The sequence below is a fragment of the Helianthus annuus genome, chromosome 13 (genome assembly GCF_002127325.2).
Source record: "Helianthus annuus cultivar XRQ/B chromosome 13, HanXRQr2.0-SUNRISE, whole genome shotgun sequence".
NCBI lineage: Eukaryota > Viridiplantae > Streptophyta > Magnoliopsida > Asterales > Asteraceae > Helianthus > Helianthus annuus.
Window position 1 is genome coordinate 68,437,782 of NC_035445.2, and position 23,479 is coordinate 68,461,260.

General features: G+C 36.9%; 2 protein-coding genes across 2 annotated transcripts; both read right to left on the reverse strand.

The window, feature by feature from the left end:
• Nucleotides 1-1,429: 1,429 nt before the first annotated feature.
• Nucleotides 1,430-2,023, reverse strand: LOC110898066. Its single transcript, XM_022144797.2, has one exon. It carries the CDS (start codon nucleotides 1,902-1,904, stop codon nucleotides 1,461-1,463), a length of 444 nt encoding a protein of 147 aa, XP_022000489.1. The 5' UTR covers nucleotides 1,905-2,023; the 3' UTR covers nucleotides 1,430-1,460.
• Nucleotides 2,024-20,943: 18,920 nt separating this feature from the next.
• On the reverse strand, nucleotides 20,944-21,480 carry LOC110901002 (transcription factor bHLH117-like). The gene has a single exon (XM_022147857.1). The coding sequence runs from the start codon at nucleotides 21,478-21,480 to the stop codon at nucleotides 20,944-20,946; it is 537 nt and encodes a 178-aa protein (XP_022003549.1).
• Between the last annotated feature and the right edge of the window lie 1,999 nt (nucleotides 21,481-23,479).

Sequence of the window (23,479 nt, forward strand, 5' to 3'; positions counted from 1 at the left end):
AGTTGGAATTGGAAGGAGCAGTCGTCTTCGCCTCCTTTGGGAGCTGAATTTCGTCAGCTTTGTGACCTCCTTTCGGCGGTAAACCTTGGCTCGGAACAGGATAGTTGGATGTGGATTGGAGGTTCCTCAGGTGAGTTTTCGGTTAAGGCGGTTAGAAGTCTTCTTAACATGGGTTCGGTCCCGAGTAACAGATTCGTATGGAATTGGTGCAAATGGATCCCGAAAAAATGCAACATATTCGCATGGCGTACCGAGTTAAACAGCATTCCTACCTATACGGTTTTAAGACATAGAAATGTTCCTACCGATGATGTCTCGTGCCCGCTCTGCCAGTCCGGGGATGAATCAGTTGACCATTTGTTCACCGCTTGTTTGGTCTCTTCGACGGTTTGGCAGGTGGTTAGTTCTTGGTGCAAAATCCCGTGCATTTATGCCTTCTCCTTTAGGGACAGTGGCGAACCTTGAGATTTCCGACCAGGGGATCGAAGTCTTATATACCCAAAAATTTCTATAAGACTGGGGGGTCAGAAACATATATACCCAAAAATTTCTATACGAAAACTACATACTCTTCACTACTTGGCAAAAAGTTCGGGGGGTCGGCGCCCCCTCCAGCCCTATAAAAGCTGCGCCAATGTTTAGGGATCTCCTGAATATTCACTCTTCTGCCGGTGTGTCGGATCAGTGGAAAGACGCCATTCAAGGTTTAATGATAATCAGATGTTGGAGTATTTGGAAGGCTAGAAACGAGTTGAAGTTTCAAGGTAAGCCGGTTAAAATAGAGATTATAATTAGTGAGATTAAGACGCTAGAATACTTGTGGTTCTCTAAAAGGTCGAAGTATAGGAACGTTTCGTGGGATAGATGGTGTAAATTTGTATAATGTAGTGTCTTTGTAGTTTGGAGTATTTGGAAGGCTAGAAACGAGTTGAAGTTTCAAGGTAAGCCGGTTAAAATAGAGATTATAATTAGTGAGATTAAGACGCTAGAATACTTGTGGTTCTCTAAAAGGTCGAAGTATAGGAACGTTTCGTGAGATAGATGGTGTAAATTTGTATAATGTAGTGTCTTTGTAGTTGTTACCGTCCTGGTTTTTGATCGGTTTTGTTTCTAATGAAATTCCCCTTAAAAAAAAAACTTTGTGCGCCTTCAACATTCGAAACCTTCAGCCATTGCTAATAATTAAAAAAAGAATCTAAAAAACCGAGCCATAAAAAGTAAACTCCTCACTTTAATCATATTCATCAAAACCCTCAAAATTCTCATCATTTCATCTCAAAATCAAAAAGTTACATCATCAAAATCACTACAACATTAAAAAAAAATACAGTAAATCATACCTAAAAGGCTAAAACTCTCATATATCTCTATAAAATATAATCCGCAATAATAATAATAATAATACTAATAATCTAATTCTCAAAATAAATAATAATAATAATAGTGTAATTATTAATTAATTAATCCTGAAAACCAATTTTCTCCCAAACAGCGTTTCTAACCCTACTCAGATCTCGTCCTTTCAAAGTCCTCCCAACACCTTCATGAACCGAAAACGACGTCGTTCTCGCCGACTGTCTCGCCAAAAACTCATGCGGCGGGATCCTTTTTCCGACACCTTCGTACTCAAACTCGTCAAAATCAGCTTCTCGCCGCCGATGTTGACTCAAATCTTCCTTCAGTATCTTTGACCAGTCCGGCACGTTGACCGGCAACGACGACGCCATTCCTCCGACCACCGGAGATGCCGATTTCTTCGAGATCCGTGAAACCGGCACCGGTTTATGAAACTCCGGCGATGACGTCACGTTCCAGATGTCGGATTCTTCGAGCTCGAAGATTGAGTCTGTGGTAATAGGTTGTTGTCGGTTGTTGAAGAGGTAACGGTAGTTTGATGCCGCCATTGAAGTTTGAAAGGGAGCTCTGTATGTATATATTGATGCTTATATGTATATGTTTGTATGTGTGTGTTTCTCTCTCTAGAAATTTCTTTCTACTGTGTGTGTTTTTTGGAGTTATTCATCATGAGTTTAGGCTGCTTTTATAATGGTTTCACTGGATAAGGTTCCTTTTCTTATTTTCCTAATTTCTGTTATTTTTTTAGAACCGGGTTCATAAATGGATCACTCTTTATTCAAGTTTTCGTCTTACTGTGTGTTACGCTAGAGTTCTGCTATTGTAGTGACACACTGATGGTATGGTTTTTTGGAGAAATGCTCAAGCCAAACTCTAAAGCCAGCGTTGGCTTGGTTTAGACAACATAGTATGACTGGAATGGGGCAACGAGGCTCTCTAATTTGGGAAGTGCGGTGACCAAACACAAGAAAATCGTCGCTAAAAAAAAAGCGAGCTTCTAAAATATATATATATTTTTTTTAAATATATAAAAAATGATGAGACTCGCACGTTATGACGGCGGAAAATTGATCGGTTTTGCTAGACTTGTATAAAAAAATAGAAAACCTGAAAAATATCATCGGTGAAGAAGGAAAAGAAACATTCCAAAAAGATTCAAAAAATAGAAATATAAATTTTCAAACTGTATACATCGGCCTTGAGGCTAGACTACAACCAACAACCCTTAACCTCCCACACAAGGAAAACAAAAACCTTCCACACAAGGAAAACAAAGTGGTTGTTATTATTTTTTCTAAACGAAAAATTTCTTTTAATTTCTGTGGTTCGTAGTACTTGAACTTCATATATTTCTTTTTCAAATCTGGATGTTTAAAGATTTTTTCTTTATAAATGCACTATAATCAAATTGCCTTTTGTTTTAGTTTTTTAAAGCAAGTGATTTGTATAAAGTAATGGTTATTAAATAGGTTAAGTGGACATTGTTATATTTATGTAAAGTAATGGCCACGGTATTTGCTGTAATACATTCTGTTAAAAATGTGTCATCCAGGTCGCAACATTGTAACATATGAATGATGGGCTCTCATTCTATTGGGTTATTTGTTGATGTTGTTGGGCCTGTTCAGTTGGGCCTGTTGTTACTAATAAGTTCAGGTTGTTAGTCGGTTGCAACTGAATTGGGTCAAGTATGATGAGCTGTTATATTTGTGAGGGTTAGAATGGTATCTTCTCAGGGGGTTCAATCATATGTGTTGTTTCTTAAGGGTTTAATGTGTAATTTAGTCTTTGCAGGTTATAAAAGGCATCACTTGTTCAGTTAGGGTTCCAGAAGCTTCATTCGTACTTGTTACGCACACTCTCACCTTCTTTGTAGTGGTGTATCAGTCTGTTTTCTGTGATTGTTCACTCGTTCCAGTTGATGTTCAAGACTGTTGATGATATGATGAAGATTTACTGAAGAATCTTCGTTTGTTTCAAGTTGTATCGCAGATTAGTTTGTTCCAGTTGTATCGCAGATCCTGTGGATCTTCATATCAGGTTGTATTGTTTCATATATGTTGTATTGTTTCGTTTATTCATCTGGTTGTTACCAGTTGATTTCGTACTTTGTATTGGTTGATTTCTGATCTTACATTTTGTAAGATCTTTGGGAGGTTGGGTGTTTTTCCGGGTTGGTTAAATAATAAAGTTTTACGTCATGTTTTGTCGCTATTTTTTGTGTCTACTGTATTTGTGTTGTTATATTTGTTGCAATCGGTCAGCATACCAGTGTTTTTGACATGGTATCAGAGCCAGATGGCTCCGATTCTGTTGTTCTTCCGCTGTGGGTGTCTTTGTTTTTTATTTTTTGTTCATTATTTGGTATTCGTGTTGTCTAGTCTATTTTTGATCTTTTCTTGGAGTATGTGCAGGTTTGAATCTGGTGTGATACAAGTCCTTATTAGGGTTTGTTGAAGGTCAAAAAGGAGATCAGATCTGTTTCTTATGTTTTGAATCTGTTTTTTTGTTTTGCTTCATTTTTGTGTCTGTTCTGTTTTGTTTCTTGTTTGAAGTGTTTGCAGGTCAGATCTGGTAAGATCGGTACAGTTCTGGTGTGTCACGAACCCTGAGTAGGGTCTGTTGACGGTTGAAAGGAGGATGTCTATCATTTTCTGAAGACCTATGTTAGTCTCTGAAACCCTAGAAGGTTCAGGGCAAACTAACTAGGTGTGCTTAATTGAGGTTGGATTCAATTGTGTAGTTCTTGGGAACTACAAGTTTGGTCTTTCTAGAAGTTAAATGCGCTTTTTTGTAAGATCTTTCTAATTTTATCTTGATTTATTTTTTGTTGTTGATTGGATTAGTTGAAGTCGGGGTAGTGAGGACCGGCACCTTCTTGTCTGTTATGTGTTTTTGTTTGTCTGTGTATTCTTGTTGGTGTATATCTGTTTGTTTTATGTATCTACTGTTGTTGTTATCGTTTATTAGGTTGTGGCTCCTGAGTAAAGGCATGTCCAGGCACCATAGAGTGATGAACCTGGAATCTTGTCCCTGACTCAGCTTCGCCCTAGGTTTTATTTTTTGTCTGGCTCATATATTGTGTTATCTGTTGATAACTTCTGTGATCTATTATCGGTTAGTTGTTGTTCTATTATACTTTTTTACTGATTTATTGTTTGGTTCTGTGTGTCTTTGTAGTGTGTGGTAAAGAGATAGTTTAAAATCTGTCTCTCGGTGATTGTTAAAGTTGTTGAATGTTTTTCTTAAAACAAATATAAGCTGTTTTGATCTTCATTTGTTGTTTTGAAAGTTGTTCTATTGATTAGTCTTGATCTGATGTGTATTTGTCTAGAGCTTGTTGTTGATGTTTTCATCATGTAATAAAATATTTGTTGTTGGTTAATCTGTTGTTGCTTGGTCCTTGTATGTCTACGGGTTAATAACATGTCTGTTTGGGAGTGTGTTGAAATCATTCTGTTATCTTCATACACTCTCTCTCTAGTTCATCACATTTAAGTATTTCTTCATGCTCTTAGATCCATTTTTGTGTTGATTCTGGTCATATATGAGATTCTTGTTGTTTATGTTGTTGTTATCTGTTTGATTCTCATATTTGTTCGTTTTAGAGGGCTAGGTTTTGTAAGTCAAGATCGTTTGAGTATATTTGAGTTTGTTATGTCTATTGAATCGTGTATGATAGTTTATGATCATGTTTTTTTATTCATGACTGGCTGTGTTTTTTCATTGCATGATTGTGTTGTTTTGTTCATGCTTGAATGTTTGGTTGCTATGTAATATGCTACGTTTGTGATTATGCGATCTTGTATTTGCTGTCATAAGGTAGCTTAGTTTGATATGTTGTTTCTGGTTGTCTGATTCGTGTGTTCTGAATCTCTATCATAGATCATGTGATTGGTTTTTTTTTAAATTGGCATTGTGTCTCTCATTCATAGTATGTATGTCTTGTTGTATGGTTAGTCGAACTGTGAGGTTCGTTTCTAAGCTGCTGTATTGTCATGAGTATTCTTGAATTTGTTGTACAGCCTTGTTTGCAGTCTTTGTATCTGCCTGTCTTTGATATTGGTTGTATGGTTAGTTGAGATGTGTGGTTTATGTTTAACCAATGGTATTATCAAGATTGTTTGTATATGTGACAGCCTTGTATGTTATCTCTTGTGAGGTGTTTTTTTTTTGTTACAAAATATGTTATTTTGTGATTTTGTTTGGCTGTGTCTTATTGTCTTGTGTATGTCTTGTTATTCTTTGCCTTGTATGAGATATAAAGTCAAGTGATTTTGTGTTTCATTTTTGTTAGGTTGGAATTGTTGTCTGATATAGAAGTGTGTACTTCTCTTTTATCAGTGTTATTATGAATATTGTTGTCTGGATCAATAGTATTGTCAAAGTTGGTCTAGAATGTTTGTACAGCCTTCTGTTTGCTCTCATGTATGAGATGTGTGTTCCGTTTGCAAATCGTGTGATTTTGTGTTCTGTCGGAACTTGTTTGGTTGTATTGTTTAATCTGATGTCTGCGTTGTTATCAGAGTTTTTTTCTTTGAATCGTGTGATTCAGTCTGTTGTGAAGTTGTAAAATTTTATTTGCTTGATTCAAATTAGTCTTTATGTTCTTTACAAGTTTATATTTCTTGTGAAGTTGTAAAAGTTTTTGGTCGAGTCATTAGTTTCTTAAGATCTTCACAGGTTTTTCGGTCTTGATATCGTACTCTTAAAAATCGTGTGATTTTTAGTTTAAATGATATAACTGTGGTATTGTTGATGGACTGTGTGGTTCATTATTCAAATTAGAATATGTTTTCTAATTGTTTGTTATCTCACTTGTTTTGTATATGTATGAATCGTGTGATTCGTTGTCTTTTCAGACTTTGTTCTGAGTAATGTTGTCTTTGGTGAATCTCTTGCTTTTCAAAATGGCTGGTCTTTCATTGTATTCTAAGAGCTATATTGTTCATATGAGGTTGATTGTATGAAAGTCTTATTGTAGCTTCTTATGGTTCTCATTTACAAGATTTTCATGTCTGTTATATTCTGGTTGAAATGATCAGAAAATTGTATTAGTGAGTGTAAAGTGCCTTGTTGTCTTGTTAGTGTTTTTTGTAAAAGATTGCTCTTGTATAATGTGGCTGTCTTGTTTGCCTCTTTGTGAGGAGTTTCTGTTCTGTTTGTAAAAACCATAAGGGTTATAGTTACAATTAAAAAAAGTTTTTTGGCTGTTAATTGTTGTCTGATTTAAACTTGTATTGTTCTTTGTTATCAGTTTGGTTTTGAGTCGTGTGATTCTATTTTGTGATTCACGACTTGTAATTGTAAAGGTTTTTTCTGGTTAAAAATGACATCTTTGTGTTTTGTTTAGGTTTCTTGACCAGATATAGAGTTCAGATGTAGGTCTGAGATGTTAAGACATGCGTCTTTGTGTTCTGGCTAAGTATTTGATCCTTTTTTAATGAAGAGTCAAATCTGTGGTAAATGGTTATCATACCTTGTAATTCTTATTTTTATCAGGATTATTGTGCATTATGTGATAAGTTTTTTTGTCATCGTCACTGGTTAAATGTTTCTTAGTGTCTCGTTCATATGTCAAATTGTATGATATGTTCTCAAGATTGTTTCTAGAATGTTTGTAATGTCAGCCTTGTGTTTTTTATTCTTGTGGAAGAGTTTTGTATCTGGTTATAAGGGTATGTAAATGCACAGTTTGCTATGTTGAGTATGCTATCGTTGTTGTCTGGTAATTTTTTGTCGTAACAGGTCATCTCTGTTGTTGATAACCTGTTATAGCGTGTTCTTTGATTTGTTGTTGGTATGTGTGTTTTTCAAAGGATCTCTTGTCTCGTATTGTAATTATCTGGTTTTCTTGTTTGTCTGAGTTGGAATGTTGTTTCTAGAAGTCCTATACTCTTGGTTTATTTGTCTAGGTTGTTGTGTATATGACTGTTACAAGTGAATCAATTTGTATTCTGTTTTGTATGGTTCTTTGATAAATACTTGCTGATAACTAGGTTTTACCTGTTATAGCTTAGTAAAAGTATCATATTAATTTGTATGATTTCTGTTTTGAGAAAGGATATGTTTAAATCTGTAATGTTTTGTACAGATGTTCAGGTTTGTACAGATGTTGAGAAATGCCACCTGAATGAAGGGGGCGTGTTAAAAATGTGTCATCCAGGTCGCAACATTGTAACATATGAATGATGGGCTCTCATTCTATTGGGTTATTTGTTGATGTTGTTGGGCCTGTTCAGTTGGGCCTGTTGTTACTAATAAGTTCAGGTTGTTAGTCGGTTGCAACTGAATTGGGTCAAGTATGATGAGCTGTTATATTTGTGAGGGTTAGAATGGTATCTTCTCAGGGGGTTCAATCATATGTGTTGTTTCTTAAGGGTTTAATGTGTAATTTAGTCTTTGCAGGTTATAAAAGGCATCACTTGTTCAGTTAGGGTTCCAGAAGCTTCATTCGTACTTGTTACGCACACTCTCACCTTCTTTGTAGTGGTGTATCAGTCTGTTTTCTGTGATTGTTCACTCGTTCCAGTTGATGTTCAAGACTGTTGATGATATGATGAAGATTTACTGAAGAATCTTCGTTTGTTTCAAGTTGTATCGCAGATTAGTTTGTTCCAGTTGTATCGCAGATCCTGTGGATCTTCATATCAGGTTGTATTGTTTCATATATGTTGTATTGTTTCGTTTATTCATCTGGTTGTTACCAGTTGATTTCGTACTTTGTATTGGTTGATTTCTGATCTTACATTTTGTAAGATCTTTGGGAGGTTGGGTGTTTTTCCGGGTTGGTTAAATAATAAAGTTTTACGTCATGTTTTGTCGCTATTTTTTGTGTCTACTGTATTTGTGTTGTTATATTTGTTGCAATCGGTCAGCATACCAGTGTTTTTGACACATTCATTAATTTTTATTTGATGGAGAGATTTTTATATTTTAAAATTAAAAGTCATCCAGCGTGAATATTGTCGATGGCGCGTTCGATTGATTGGTTCGATGCATCTCCACCGTTGTTTATCCAACCATTTAAACCAGCTCTCCACACGTGTCATACAAAATAACTAAAATTTAAATTTCACGTTGCATGTATTTGTAAAACTAATAATTTGACAATTAAAAAAATAATAAAATAACTTGACAATAATGTAGACAACATTGTTTTTATTTATAAAAAGCAATAAGGTTGTTAAAATTTTGAAGTATATTGATGTGGGTAAAGGCTAGTGTGCCTTTTTTTTATTCCCTCTCCCCCTAAAATATACTTCAACGATTGTAGAACTTAAACTCAAATCAGAAATTGGTTAGCGGATATTTTTTGTATCATCGGTTAAACAAAATTAATCGAACTGAATCGAATCTTAAATCTTCGTATATTTCTATTTTTATACATCCATATCATGTTTTATACTTCAACTTCATGTGTTTATACGTCCATTTTATTTATTTATTTATATATCTATTTCATGTATTTATAACTCTATTACATGTATTTCTAAACAAAAATTGTAGCGGAATGTTTGGTTTGGTTATTAACCGAAATTAAGCGAACTGAACCAAAAACCGACAAATTAACCAAATAAACCGAACCAATTAACCAACAACTTTGATTACAACTATAGAATGCTAATAACCAAAACCGAATCGAATAACGAACATCCTCACCCTGACAAAAACAATTTAAACTGTCTACAAAAGTAAATACTTCATTGGTTTAGGTTGTTGTTGCCTACAAACCAGGTACATGGAGAAACTATGGTAGTAGGGTCCCAAATTGTTGGGTCCCAAGATGATGACACGTGTCTGTTAATGGATCAGGACATGTGTGGAGCAAGCTGGTGGGTATATAAAGAAGCCACGTGAAGTGGGGCCCACTGGATCCAGCTTGTTGTGGTTCAGACAGTTGGCAATGTCTTCTGAAATGGGACATAATGACGATATAATCCAGAATATCATATGGCGAGATTTTGGATTGATTTGAAAATATCGCATAAAGATGGGATATTACCTAGGGTAAGGGGAACGCTTTTGTGATGAGTACGGTTCAATGGAATATCATGTTTTACTTGTGACTAATTTATTAAACGGGTAAGGTGCTTTTTTCGACTCTAACCTGACCCGAACGAGGAATGAAAATATGAAAATCTAGGTTAACTGACTAATCTGTTGATGTTTGTATTGACCCGTTTAACGAAACATGTTAACTTGAAAAATTTGTTTATTTAATTACGCAAATCAACAAATTGTTAAAACTTAAAAGTCACACCCATAAACTTTTAAGGTTTAATCACTTCCATATTGTCAACACAATTGAATATGTGGTCTTGAAAGAACTCTTAAGCTTCTAGATACTTGGAAATATGTATTTTTTTTTTTTTTTTGAAATGTAACTTTTATAAAAAACACGGAGACCGAGCCGAAAAGCCGGCTCACAAAAACAACCTACAACATATACAAAGGAAATTTACACCATTCGACCCAACTTAAATCTTTATGTTTCGATCTATTCCTAAGCCACAGATAACCAAACGACTTTAAATCTCCCATAATATCTTCACTTCTACCGCGGCCATTAGAAAAGATTTTTTCATTCCTTGCCCTCCATATGCACCAACACCCTATCATAATGAGACCTTGCACCAAATTCTTTCCTTCCTTATTGAGATTGCATGACTTATGGAAGTCAGCCACTTCATTGAAGCCGAAAGCGAACATAGGAGGCAGCCGCACCCAGTCCCAAAACTTCTGCCAAACCCTTAAGATCAGTGCACAACCCGAAAATATGTGATCAGTACTCTCTTCGTTTTCTCCACAGAAACAGCAGCTAAGGTCAGAAATTTGAATGTTACGATGAGCCAGAGCCAATCTAGTCGGTATTTTGTTCTGCATCGCTCTCCAAAAAAAGATTCCACACTTAGACGGCACCCAAGACACCCAATCCGAGATATTATTCAAGGTTGCAGCATTATCTTTGATGAGAATATTCCTAATCGCAGCCGCTGAAAAATTACCCACCTGATCCCCTATCCACTTCCATTTGTCTTGCTGATCCGAAACGCTGACATCCTTGAGAAGGTGAACCAGCTCGATGAAATCTGATTGATCTCTCTCAGAAGATAACTGGCAAGACCAGCTCCAAACTTGCTCCGAGTGATGCTCCCCATACTTCAGCCTGTCAGAGATGAAACAGGATTTATCGATCTCTTTCTCGTATAAATTAGGCCAGATGAGCATAAGCGGTCGGTCTCCGATCCAAATATCCGACCAAAATCTAGTGTTCTTCCTGTTCCCTGGAATACTTTTAATGCAAGACGTTAATCTTTTCCCGTTAAGGACAGTAGCTTCTTCAAGTTTCACTATGTTTCTCCAAACTCCAAAAACATTAGAGTTCATTGGCAAGCTCGACCATTTCTTACCCGACCCGTGTATAGCCCCTATAACTGATTTCCATAGGCTTTCTTCTTCAACTTTAAACCTCCAAATCCATTTAGACAGGAGAGAAAAATTAATGTACTTGAGTTTACACAAGCCCAACCCCCCAAGTTTTTTTGTAAGCGCCACCCGGTCCCAAGACACCCAATGCATCTTCTTCACTGAGTCATTACCAGCCCAAAGAAACCTTTTCATCAATGATTCGAGTTTCTCCACAACTTTGACAGGAGCCTTGAACAAAGAAAGGTAGAATATAGGCAAGCTCTCCAAAACCGCTTTAATTAATATGACTCTACCACCGATAGAAAGAGATAAAGCCTTCCATGACGAAAGTCTTTTTTGAAAGGTTTCCACCACCGGGTACCAATTATTTATCCTGTTCATATTAGCTCCAACCGAAATACCAAGATACTTAAACGGGAACGTACCTGTCCTACACCCCAAAATAGATGCCAAACCTTCAGTTTCTTCTTCGTTAACCCCAAGCCCGAACAGATTTGACTTATGGAAGTTAATTTTTAAACCTGAACATACGTGGAAAATCCTCAAAATTCTAGCAATTGTTTGAATATTCTCCTTGCTCCATTCCCCCAGAATTAGCACATCATCCGCATAAAGAAAGTGCGAAACCACCGGGCCTCCGTTAGGCGTATTGATCCCTTTAAAAGTTCCGGAGGAACATGCGTTGGAAATGAGACGAGATAGAATTTCCATAACCATCAGGAAGAGAAAAGGAGAAATAGGATCTCCTTGTCTCAAACCCTTTTGACATTGGAATTCAAAAGTGGTAGAACCAATGACCAACACCGCCGATCTAGCCGAAGAAAGAATCCCCTCCATCCACAAACGCCATTTAGCCTTGAACCCCATCTAATCCATGACGTCAATAATGAACTTCCAATTAACGTTGTCGTAAGCTTTCTCGAAGTCAATTTTGAAAAGAAACGCTTTTTTCATACGAAGTTTCATCCAAGCCATAACCTCATTAAGCATAAACGGACAGTCCAAGATGAACCTATCTTTAACAAACGCCGACTGGGAAGGAGATATGACCTTACCGATAAACTTTTTTAATCTGTTGGCAATGATTTTAGAAATCGTCTTGCTGATAACCCCAATAAGATTAATAGGATGGTAATCTTTGAGGTTCGTTGGGTCCTTAACTTTAGGGATTAAAGTGATAAAAGAGGAACCACTCCCTTGATTGATACTACCGAACTCATGGAAGCTTTTCATAATATCCCCGATATCTTGCTCGAAAAGAGACCAAAATTTCTTAACAAATCTGAAGTTAACCCCATCCGGACCCGGAGCTCTATCCGGTCCGCATTCGAAAACTACCTCCTTGATTTCTTTATCTGAGAACTGGCTAATAATATCCCGCGCTTTTTCATCAGAAATTCTTTTTATACCATGGCAGCGAGCCGTTGGTCTAAAAAACCCTCTTCTCACTAAACAAATTCCTGAAAAAGGAAAGAATTTATTTTTTAATCTTTTTCGGATCTTGTGTCCATGTACCTTCCACCAAAAGGCCATGAATGCGATTAGAAGCCTTCCTTCTACTTATTATCCCATGAAAAAAAGCAGTGTTATCATCACCATCAATCGCCCAACGAATTCTCGACCTCTGTTTCAAATCTTTAGCTTTATTGTCTTCGATCACCCCCAAACATTTTTTACACTCCGTTTTGGTCCATTCTTCATCTTCATCAAGATCCCTTGATTCCAGAATGAGGTCCATTCTTTCCAGCTCCTCTCTTAAAGTTGCCTCTTCTTTAGATTCTTTCTCTCGCATTTTATCCCTCCATTCCTTTATTCGAAACCTCATGAACTTCAGTTTTTTCATCAGTCTAACATCAGGAAAACTTTCAATCCTCTCGAATTCAGCATTTGCTTTCACAATGACCTCTTCGAAACCGTCCTTTTCCAACCACGAATTAAACACTCTGAACGGTTTCCTCCCAAAATTTTTATTAACCGTCGTAAGAAGAAGAGGATTATGGTCCAACAATTCTCTCGGCAAAGCCCTAAGGCACGCTTCAGGCCAATCGTTGAAAAAATTATTACAAACCAAAAACCTGTCAATTTTGCTAAGTTTCGACCCATTTTCCCCCAGATAAGTAAACTTGTTGCCTTTCATGCTAAATTCCGAAAAAAACAATTTCTTCAATAAAATCGTTGAAGTCTTTAGAGCTGGCAGCAACAAACTTAGAATTTTTTCTCTCTTCAGAGCCCCTAACCGCGTTGAAATCACCCATAGCTACCCACTGACCTGTAGAACAAGCCACAATATCCGCAATCTCTCTCCAAAGGGCTCTTTTATCAGTAGTTTTGTGTGGAGCATACACATTTAAAACATTTAACTCTATGCCAGACCCTACAACAGTACCTTTGACCAAAAGAAAGTTGTTATGCTTGACCGACGAGACCTTCCTGAATATCTTCGGATCCCACATACTCAGAACGCCTCCTGAACGACCCGAAGCTGCCACCCATTCATAGTCCAGATCCTTATCCCCCCAAAATTTATATAAATTCGAATCAATTAAAACTTGCCGCTGAGTTTCTTGTAACGCTATGAAAGAGACCCCATGAATTCTTTTAATATTGTTGACCCACCCAGCCTTTGAGGCCGCCCCCATACCTCTAATATGCAGGGTTAAAAAGTTCATGACTTACTGATTTGAATTCCTTCATTCCTAATCGACTCCATAACCAGATCGATGTGGTCCTGTAAGTTAACGCCGAGATTATTTGCTAATTCCACAGTAGCTTCGATTTCTTTACCCATCTCCGATTCTGAACCTCCTGCATTTGAATCTGATTGAAATTCCTCTACGCCACCCCTCTGTTCAGCCACCTCAGTTTCAGGCGTATTCCTGCCCAAGCTATCCCCAGAAGAAGGAGGGACAAGATTAACGTTCAGATCGATGACTCCATTGGGAGAGGAAGACGCAGCTTTGTCTAACTCAGTCTTACCGCCACTGCTCATCCTGTCTGTTACATACGACACTTCTACTCTCTTCCTTTTCTTGGATCTGTCTAAGTCCGATCCATTAGAAAAAAAGAATGGGCTTTTTTATTTAATCTAGGCCCACCCTTACTATGACCCAACTTATTATGGGTCTTATGCACACCTGACTTGAAAGAACCCCCCCTTCGAAAGTTAAGCCTCATTAAAAGTCCTTTTTTCCCACCCATCTTCCCATCTGGGAAACTCCACCGAGTTGAATTGATTGGGGTTGTCATGCATGCACACCCCTTCCACTTCCTGTGACTTTACGTTTTCTTCCTGAGAACCGACTTTGACGTTAATCAGAGAGTTGTTGGCCCGAGAGCTCCCCGCTCCATCCCCCTCGGTCGATTCTCCAACATTATCGTCATTCTTAACGACCAAAAAATCCGGAATCCAGTCACTTGTTTCCTCCGCTATCCAAACCTTAAATTTCTTATTATCCCAGACGAGGGTGACCTGCTCGTTAATCGGCTTTCCTTCCCCAACTAGTACTCCCACCATGTCCACGGTAAGATCCCCATCATCGTCACTCAACTGGGACGGGTGAAGAATCTTACCGAAAAGTCTCCCGATAGAGTCGAAAACTTCGTTATCACGTAAGTGGATAGGGACCCCTTTGATCGACAACCAAGCGATCCTCTCAAACGGGAGCGATTGTCCTTTCCATACTTCGATAGACATAAACAGGCCTGCCTCCTTTGAGAAAAAAATCTTTAAATATACCCGCCTCTTCCGAGTTATTAAAGGTGACGAGAACACTCAGACCTCCCAAATACTTAATTTGTTCGAACTGACCACCGAGATCTTTAAGAATGGAAACCAATTTTCGGAGAGTGATAAGATCCTTGACTCTACCAATCAGGGCTGAGTCATAAAACTCCTTAAACGCAGAAACAAAAGAAGAAACAACCACCTCTTTTTCGCGGTTCCCCGTCGATGTCCTAGAAACCACATCCTTGAAAGTTGGAGCGCCCATATAACCAGGAGGATATGGCCTGAACACAGGCTCTTGCTAAACCGGCTGCTGTTGCTTACATGACTCCTTATTACCAGGCTTAGGAAAGAAAGCCATGTTTTCAGCCGCAAACCTAGCCAGGTTAGACTTCAGAAAAAAATTACCCATCTTAACCCTTGAAACTTTCTTTTCCATGTCTCTGACATCTATCACCCCACCGAAACTAACAAAACCGAATCTGTTACCCCACTTATCTCTTTTCCGAGCGATATAAACGCCTAAGACTTCTCCGAACTGCCTGAAAACCTCCTCCACATCCTTCGAGCCACATCTATCTGGGATATTACACACGTAGAACTTGGCCACTTCTGACTCCATCGCTCGATGGTTTTAAAACGAACCTTAAACTGTTAATAGGATTCGAACCGATCTAGCTAAACAATAAAAATTGCCGCGATCGACATCAGACCTACTAAGCGCTCAGATTCGAGAAAAACCCACCGAGGATAAAAACGAGAACGTCGAAAGAACAAGTCCCGGATGCGAATGGAAACGGAAACGAACCTGGAATAGAAATAAAGGAACACTCAAGGCAGAACTGCCGAGATTCCTCGATGTCTATTCCGATAAGTCCCTTTCGTCGAGCAAAACTCCGGCGACCTTAGGAATCCAGAGAGAGAGATGTAGTTGTTGATTGATTTAACTACTGGAAATATGTTACATGATGCAAATCGAACACCAATGAAATTAAATTGGTCAAAATGGATTTATATGAACTTCACAATTAATTAATTGGGTCGACTCAAACATAATTTTTTAATCATACGGAACATCAATTCAATTTAAATTGGTATTTTTAACAAGAGTAAACTGCCATTTTGGTCCCTGTGGTTTGGGCACTTTTGCCATTTTAGTCCAAATCTCAAACTTTTTACATCTGGGTCCCTGTGGTTTGCATTTTGTTGCCATTTTAGTCCAAAATTCAAAAACCCCATTTTTTGACTGTTGCAACCTCCTATTTTGTCTTTTAGTTTAGGGGCATTTTGGTCATTTTGCTTTTCATTTAACATTTTCTTAATTAACATTTTCTTCCCCAAATAAATCATCATCATCCCAAAAAAAACCCTAACTGACTCTCTCTCTCTTCTCTCTCTAAATCGATCAGTTAACTGAGACCTAAATCGATCATCATCATCCCCAAATAAACAACATAATCCTGCGTCGTCCCACCTGAGCACCACCACATAATCCGGCGTCGTCCCACCTGAGCACCACTCTGGCATCGTCCCTACCGAAACTCAGATCCACCATCGTCATCGTTATCTCTGCGTTCCTCTCTCTCTCATGTTTCTCTCTCGTTCGGCTCTCTCTCTCCTGATTCTCTCTCTCTCTTTCTAGTGCAGAATGGTGGTGGGGGGATGGTGCTTGTTTCAGATATGTTGGTGTGGTGGTACGCCGTGAGAGATGGTGGTTCAGATCTGCCGGTGTGGTGGTGGTGCGGGGCTGTTGGTGCGGGATGGTGGTTGGGGTTATGGTAATGGTAATGTCTGGTGGTAACAGAGGCGGTGGTGGTTGCGGTGGAAACGTGTGGTGGTTGCGGTGGATGGTGAGTGAGGATGGTGATTTTCTTGATTTTAGATGTTCTTGAAGATGATGTTCTTGATTTTATGGGTTTTGATGATGATGTTTGAAGATGAACGATCTCTGGGTTTTGATGATGTTCTTGAAGATGATGTTCTTGATTTTTCTGGGTTTTGATGATGTTCTTGAAGATGATGTTCTTGATTTTCTGGGTTCCTGATTTTCTTGAAGATGATGTTCTTGATTTTCTGGATTTTCTGGGTTTTGATGATGATGTTTGATGATGTTCTTGAAGATATTATTGAAATGTTATAATAAATTAACATGGACCAAAATGCCCCTGCACTAAAGGACAAAATAATCAGTTTTCAACAGTCAAAATAGAGGGTTTTTGGATTTTGGACTAAAACGGCAACAAAATGCAAACCACAGGGACCCAGATGTAAAAAGTTTGAGATTTGGACTAAAATGGCAAAAGTGCCCAAACCACAGGGACCAAAATGGCAGTTTACTCTTTTAACAATATAATAAATTTTGATGAGAAGCATACTATCGTTAGACCGGGTTGAGATCCTGTACAAACAGTGCTAATTATAAGAACCGTAAGAACAGATCTGAACCATTGTTAATTTAAATCAAGGGTTGATATTGATTATAAATAAAACTCTTATAATTAAAAATTACTACTAACAAATTAGGGGTAATTTTGTAAAATTGCTAGTCATTTGACCATTTTCTATTAAATACAAATTCCACCAAGGTTTTTTAAACTAAAATAACTTTTATATACTTCATTATTTTTTTTTAAAAAATATACCATAAAATCAAGTATTTTTTTATCTTTAATATGAGTACCATATTGCTATACCTTTTTGTATTTATAAAAGTGTTTTTAAAAAAAAGTTAACAAAAGGTGTTTTATATTTGTGCTAATAAGGTGCTGATTATGTGTTAATTACAAAATAATACAAACAAACACCAAAAGTAGATATAATCAGCACATCTGGTGTGCTGATAATGCAGAACGATTGAAGATGTTGTGCTAATGTCGTTTATGTTGATAATGGAGAACGATTCGAGGACGATGTGCTGATAATGAAGAACGATTAATGATGTTGTGCTAATTATATAGTGTTGTGCTGATTATATTTTTTGTAATTATTTTTAATTAGTTATAAATAAATATGGTCAAAAAGTCTAAATTACCCCTAAACTAATTTTTTATTGATGGACATTTGTCAATTATGTATTGGTTCTTATGGTTCTTACAAACTTAAGTGTTTGTATTTGATCCCATTCCTCGTTAGACCAACGAAAACCGAAAGTTCCATTTCAATTTTTTTTACCTAATTATTAATCAGAATAAAGTTTACATGTAAATTGTAAAGGTATCTTAATTATTTATATATAATAACAAAAAGATAAAATATAGTTGTCTTTTGATACAATTGTTCTATTATAAAAATAATAGACTTACTGTAGATGGAAGGAGGAGTAGAGGCAAGCCGAAAATGACTTGGGATGAGCGGATTAGGCAAGATTTGCTAGATTTGCACCTCTCTGAGGACATGGTCGAGGACAGAACTTCGTGGAGACGTAGGATTAAGGTTAAGGACTTTTAAGAGTGTGGCCTAGTTTTTGCTTTACATTCTCGTCTTATTAGTTTAATTTTTCATTTTGTATGAGGTGTGATATAGCTTTTATAAGTCCCCACCTAGTCCCGGTGTCGTAGTTTTACTAACACGTACTTATTCATTTATGTGTTTATTTTGATTATTTTTATTCCCCCTTCTTTTAGTAGTGTGTGCTTATATGATGCCCCAGAAGATTATGACTTGGTTCTCCCCTTCTTTTAGTAGTGTGTGCTTATATATTTACCTAGAAGCTTATATCTTGGTTATGGTTTTTAGAGCCGGGGGTCTCACTGGAAGCAGACTCTCTATCACTGGGATAGAGGTAAGGCTTGCCTACATCCTACCCTCCCCAGACCCTGTCAATAGCTTCGCTATAGGTGAGATTATACTGGGTATGGTTGTTGTTGTTCTATTATAAAAATAAAGCATTATTATGATCAATTTACTAAAATGTCAGTAAAATAATATCATCCCAGATTGATAATCACTTAATATAACCTTTGAATATCATATATGATCTTTGTTAATTCTTTAAAATATATGATTTGTTAAATATCAATGTAGTATAATATTTACACAATCACTAAAAAAAGCAATCGTTGAAATAAAATGTGTTTGTCTCATATGGAACTTATACTCGTCGAGGCCCGGCACCACTGCTCCCTTAAGGCGTGTCGCGTCACTTCCGTCGGCTAAGAGAAGAAGGGAACGAGCCTACATCTTTCTCCTCTTCTGCACCTTCTCCTCTTCTCTCCCTAATATTTCTCCTCGTCACTCACTCTCGAGATCAATCATTTAAGTGAGGTGATGGCCCCTCAATGACGTGACCACTTACATAATGGTCCATTACTTAGGCTATGGGGTGTGGGATAAAGCCCCTAGGGGCTTTATCACGCCACATCAGATCTACGTCAGCCAGGAGGCTTTATCACGTCTTCTCTTAACTTGAAGGGTGTGGGATAACACCCTCTATTAAATAAAATTAAAAAAAAATTACTGGCTGAATGATGTGGGCCCCACCTGCAACTCACCTTCTTCCTCGTTATCATGGTGAAGCCCCATCAATGGCGCCCCTCCGTAAATGCGACGGTGTAGGGTGATGGCGCCATCAGACGCTATAAACGATGAGGTGGCAGAGTGACGTCTCGACATCCTAGACTAGACCAGCTCTAGACTACCTATGTTATGCTTTTTTTTCTTCCTTTTCCTTTTTCCTCTTCTATCCCCATGATGTATGTGAGTATGTGACCCAACATGATATACCCATGGAATATGCCATCCGCTTTTATTACATTTTCATATCGTGACTCACAATATTCGGAAACTTCAATTTATCCAAATATAATGTTTTAACTTTTAAACCATCGGATAAAAATTACATCATGTTTATAATTAAGTTTTGAGTTCACTAGCTAAATCCATGTAATAAACATTTCGCATTTAGATTAATCTGTCGTCGTGACAAGTTGGTCTAGTGGTTAATCACCTGATTTCTCTATTTGAGGTCTCAAGTTCAACTCACACTAGCATCACTTTGAGAGACATTGGTGGTGGCAATGAAGTTTAGAACTAGGCCTCTCTGGAGGACGCCAGTTCGAAACCGAGCCAAACCTGGTTTTACCGCAGTGGGCATTCGGACGGGTTTTCCCTGGAACTGGTGACTCGGGTATGCAACCAACTCTGATTGTTATGGAGGAGGGGATGCATTTGCTCGATTAAGGGCATCGCAGATGCTTATCCGGTGATTTTGTTAGTCGTTAAAAAAAAATAATCTGTCTAATTTTGTTAAACAAATATTATGTTTGGATTATATTAGTATCACACTCATCAATCTGCCAACCCTAAATCATAAGCAGGAGATTCTATCTTATCCTTTGAAATTATACTTTGGATCATGAACACTTTAACAATTAAAAATTATTAAAAAATCATAACTTGCATGATACGGCTATATAATATGAACAAGAGCAAGTTAAAGTAAATAAAAAAGGCCTAGCTACGAGTAAAATAATTGTTTTTATAATTTTTATAAACATTAAGGACATCAAATTGTGTTTGTAAGATGAAAAGGAAAACAGATGGACCAATCACGAGTAACTATAAGGAATAAAAGATTAACACGATCCAGTTGCCTCATCACGGTTCATCGTTTTTTTATCTCTCTTTTTTCAGCTTTTGTAAATTAATCCAAGATACTAAAATGTAAAAAAAATAAAAAAAAAGAATAAATAAATAAAATCCTGCGTTTATATTTTTCAAAACTTTTTATCTAAACTCATTTTTTGTCTATATGTAAAATTGCAATTTTGGTCAATGAGGTTTGTCTCAATTTTGTCATCACTAAGTCTTTCTATTTTGATCTATTCATACTTTACGGCCCTGAATCTTAACATTGTTAACTTTATTTTAGTTTATATTTGAAATTACTGATATACCCTTATCTTCTTCTCCAACTAGCATTGACCATCCAACCACCACCATCACCCTACTTGGTGGTGGTGGACGTGGTTGTTGAAGTTTGGGTAAGGCGAGGTGGTGGCAGAGTCGTCCTCAAAAACTCTCGAAAAAATTTAAGCCTTGGGTGACAAAAAGAATTGAGCTCAAATTGTTGTTAAGGGGTAATGAATAAAAAAAATAAAACCTTAGTGATTATGCCAAAACTTGAAGTTGTGACCTTTATATTATTTTGGAGTAAATTACAAGTTTTGTCCTTTATGTTTACATCAAATTTCAGGCGATGTCCTTTTGGCCAAAAGATTACAGGCAGTGTCCTTAACCTTTCAAAATCTTGCACGTTTTGTCCTTTAGGCCAAACCTGGTTAGAAATCTCAGTTAAAAACCGTCATGTGCAATGCACATGAGGGTAAAATGGTAATTTCCCTCTCAACCCTTACAAACTCAACACTAACTCCATCATCTTCCCCAAATTAAAATGATTATGAGCCGTATACCTAATAAAGAAATTAATTACTTCAAACCGATTGAGACACAGGTGAGTTAACCATAACCTCAAGCACCTGCTGCCTGTTCAGTTTCCCCAATCCACCATACCTAGAGTTTCCGGATCTCAAATTCAAACACGACGATGATAACGAGCTAGACACAACAGGCATCGATTCCAGAACACTGATTTGCGCTTTTAGAAACATAATATACTTGTACGTTTCTTCATAAATCGTCGCCATATCCATTTTTCTGTCCACTGTTAGCAGCTTTTGTAAGGATCGCGTTTTGTCGCTAAGTGTACGGTGTCGTTTATACGCCAGTTCTGTTCCGGATAACTTCGCCGGAGGAGGAGGAGGAAACGACGGTTGTTGCGGTGGCGTTGGAATGAAGTAGTTAGTTAACGTCGGTTGTTGTGTGTGGTGATTAAACGGAGGTGAATACTTGTGTTGATTCAGTGGCTCGATTGATCGGAGATCTAGTAACTGGTTGAACATGAAGGTAGGAATGTTATTCAGGTTGTATAACTCCGGTGAAGGTGCGGTTTTCAGCCTTTTGAACTCCATTGATGTGGTGTATTCGCTTGAACTCTCACTTGTTTTTGTGCTTTGAATGTATCTTATGATGATGAAGCATACGGAAGCATAGATTTGTTTTTTATGTGTTTTCATTAAGATTGATATATGGTATGTTCTGGATGTGTTTTTAGTAAGATTGATATAGGTATAGGGCTCAAAATCATTTTAATTTAGGGAAGATGATGGAGTGAGTGTTGAGTTTGAAAGGGTTGAGAGGGAAATTACCATTTTACCTCCATGTGCATTGCATGTGACAGTTTTTAACTGAGATTTCTAACCAGGTTTGGCTTAAAGGACAAAACGTGTAAGATTTTGAAAGGTTAAGGACACCGCCTGTAAACTTTTGGCCAAAAGAACAGCGCCTGAAATTTGATGTAAACCATAAAGGACAAAACTTGTAATTTACTCATTATTTTGAGATGGTTTTTTCCAATACACCACCAATACTTTTTGCATAATAAATGGATGAATATACTAACTATATTATAATTTAATAAATACATAAAAGCTTATAAAGACTTTTCGAGCCCTTTGAATATTTGGGTCTCGGGCATCGGCACTGGTTGGTCGGCCCAAGAGTCGGCCCTGAGTGGTGGTCGGCTAGTGGTGATGTTGTGGTGGTTGGATGGTAGGGGCTAGTTAAAAAAGAAGATGGAGGGCATGTAAGTAATTTCACACATAAACTAACAGAAAAGTTAATAGTGTTGAGGTCTAGAAACGTAAAGCCTTAAAAGATCAAATGACAGAGACTCAAGGTGTTAAATCAGACTAAACCCGTTAACTAAGGCAAACCACAAAATTTGCAATTTACTCATCTGAAGTATATGAAAAAGTAGTATTATTAATTTTCATTAATCTATCAACATATTTCTAAGATCGTTCATATAAAAAAAGATATTATTTTGTCTTATACTTATTATATGGTTACGATAATGTTCCAACAATAGATCATATGTCCAACTTTATGCAAAAATATATTGGTTTTCTCTTGTATCATAACTCATAGTCCATATCACTATTGTAAACCATTTAAATTCATGGGTTGAGTTATTCAAAATAAAAAGTGTAAGAAGTTATTATAGAGTGACAAGTGTCTCAAAAAAAATGGGAAGGGTAATTTTGTCAAATAGATAAAAAGATTACGCACATGCAAGTCACATGTTATTTTCCCTCTATTTTTTAAACGTCTATAACTTTTTTATACGTTATTTGTTTTAAAAAAATTATACCATAAAATCGAGCATATTTTTATCTTTAATATAAGTACCATATTGTTATATTTAGAAAAAAAAACGAAAACCCAATTGCGTATTACACAATGGACATAACATAAAACACAATAGGTATTAAACTAAAAACACAATGGAAAGTAGACCAAAAACACAATCGATGACAACAGATAAAAGGCACAATGGATATAACGTAAAACACGAGTATTAAACTAAAAACACAATGTAAAGTAGAACAAAAACACAATCGACGACAACAAATAAAAGACACAATGGACATAACGTAAAACACAATGGGTATCAAACTAAAAACACAATGGAAAGTATACCAAAAACACAATCGATGACAACAAATAAAAGACACAATGGATATAACGTAAAACACAATGAGTATCAAACTAAAAACACAATGGAAAGTAGACTAAAAACACAATTGATGACGACTGATAAAAGACACAATTAGTGAGATCAAATAAAAGACACAATTAGTGAGATCAAATAAAAGACACAATTAGTAAGAACAAATAAAAGACACAATGGACAACGAATTAAAACACAATACGTAACAAAAGAAAACACAATGAACAACATATTAAAACACAATCAATAGCAGAATAAACAAAATGACCAGAACCTATAACACAATGTACAGAGTACCCAAATATAACATCATCTTCATTGTGTCATACATTGTGTTATAGGTTCCGATAAAAAATGCAATGAACAGAACCCAAATTAACGTTGTGTTATAAGTTTTG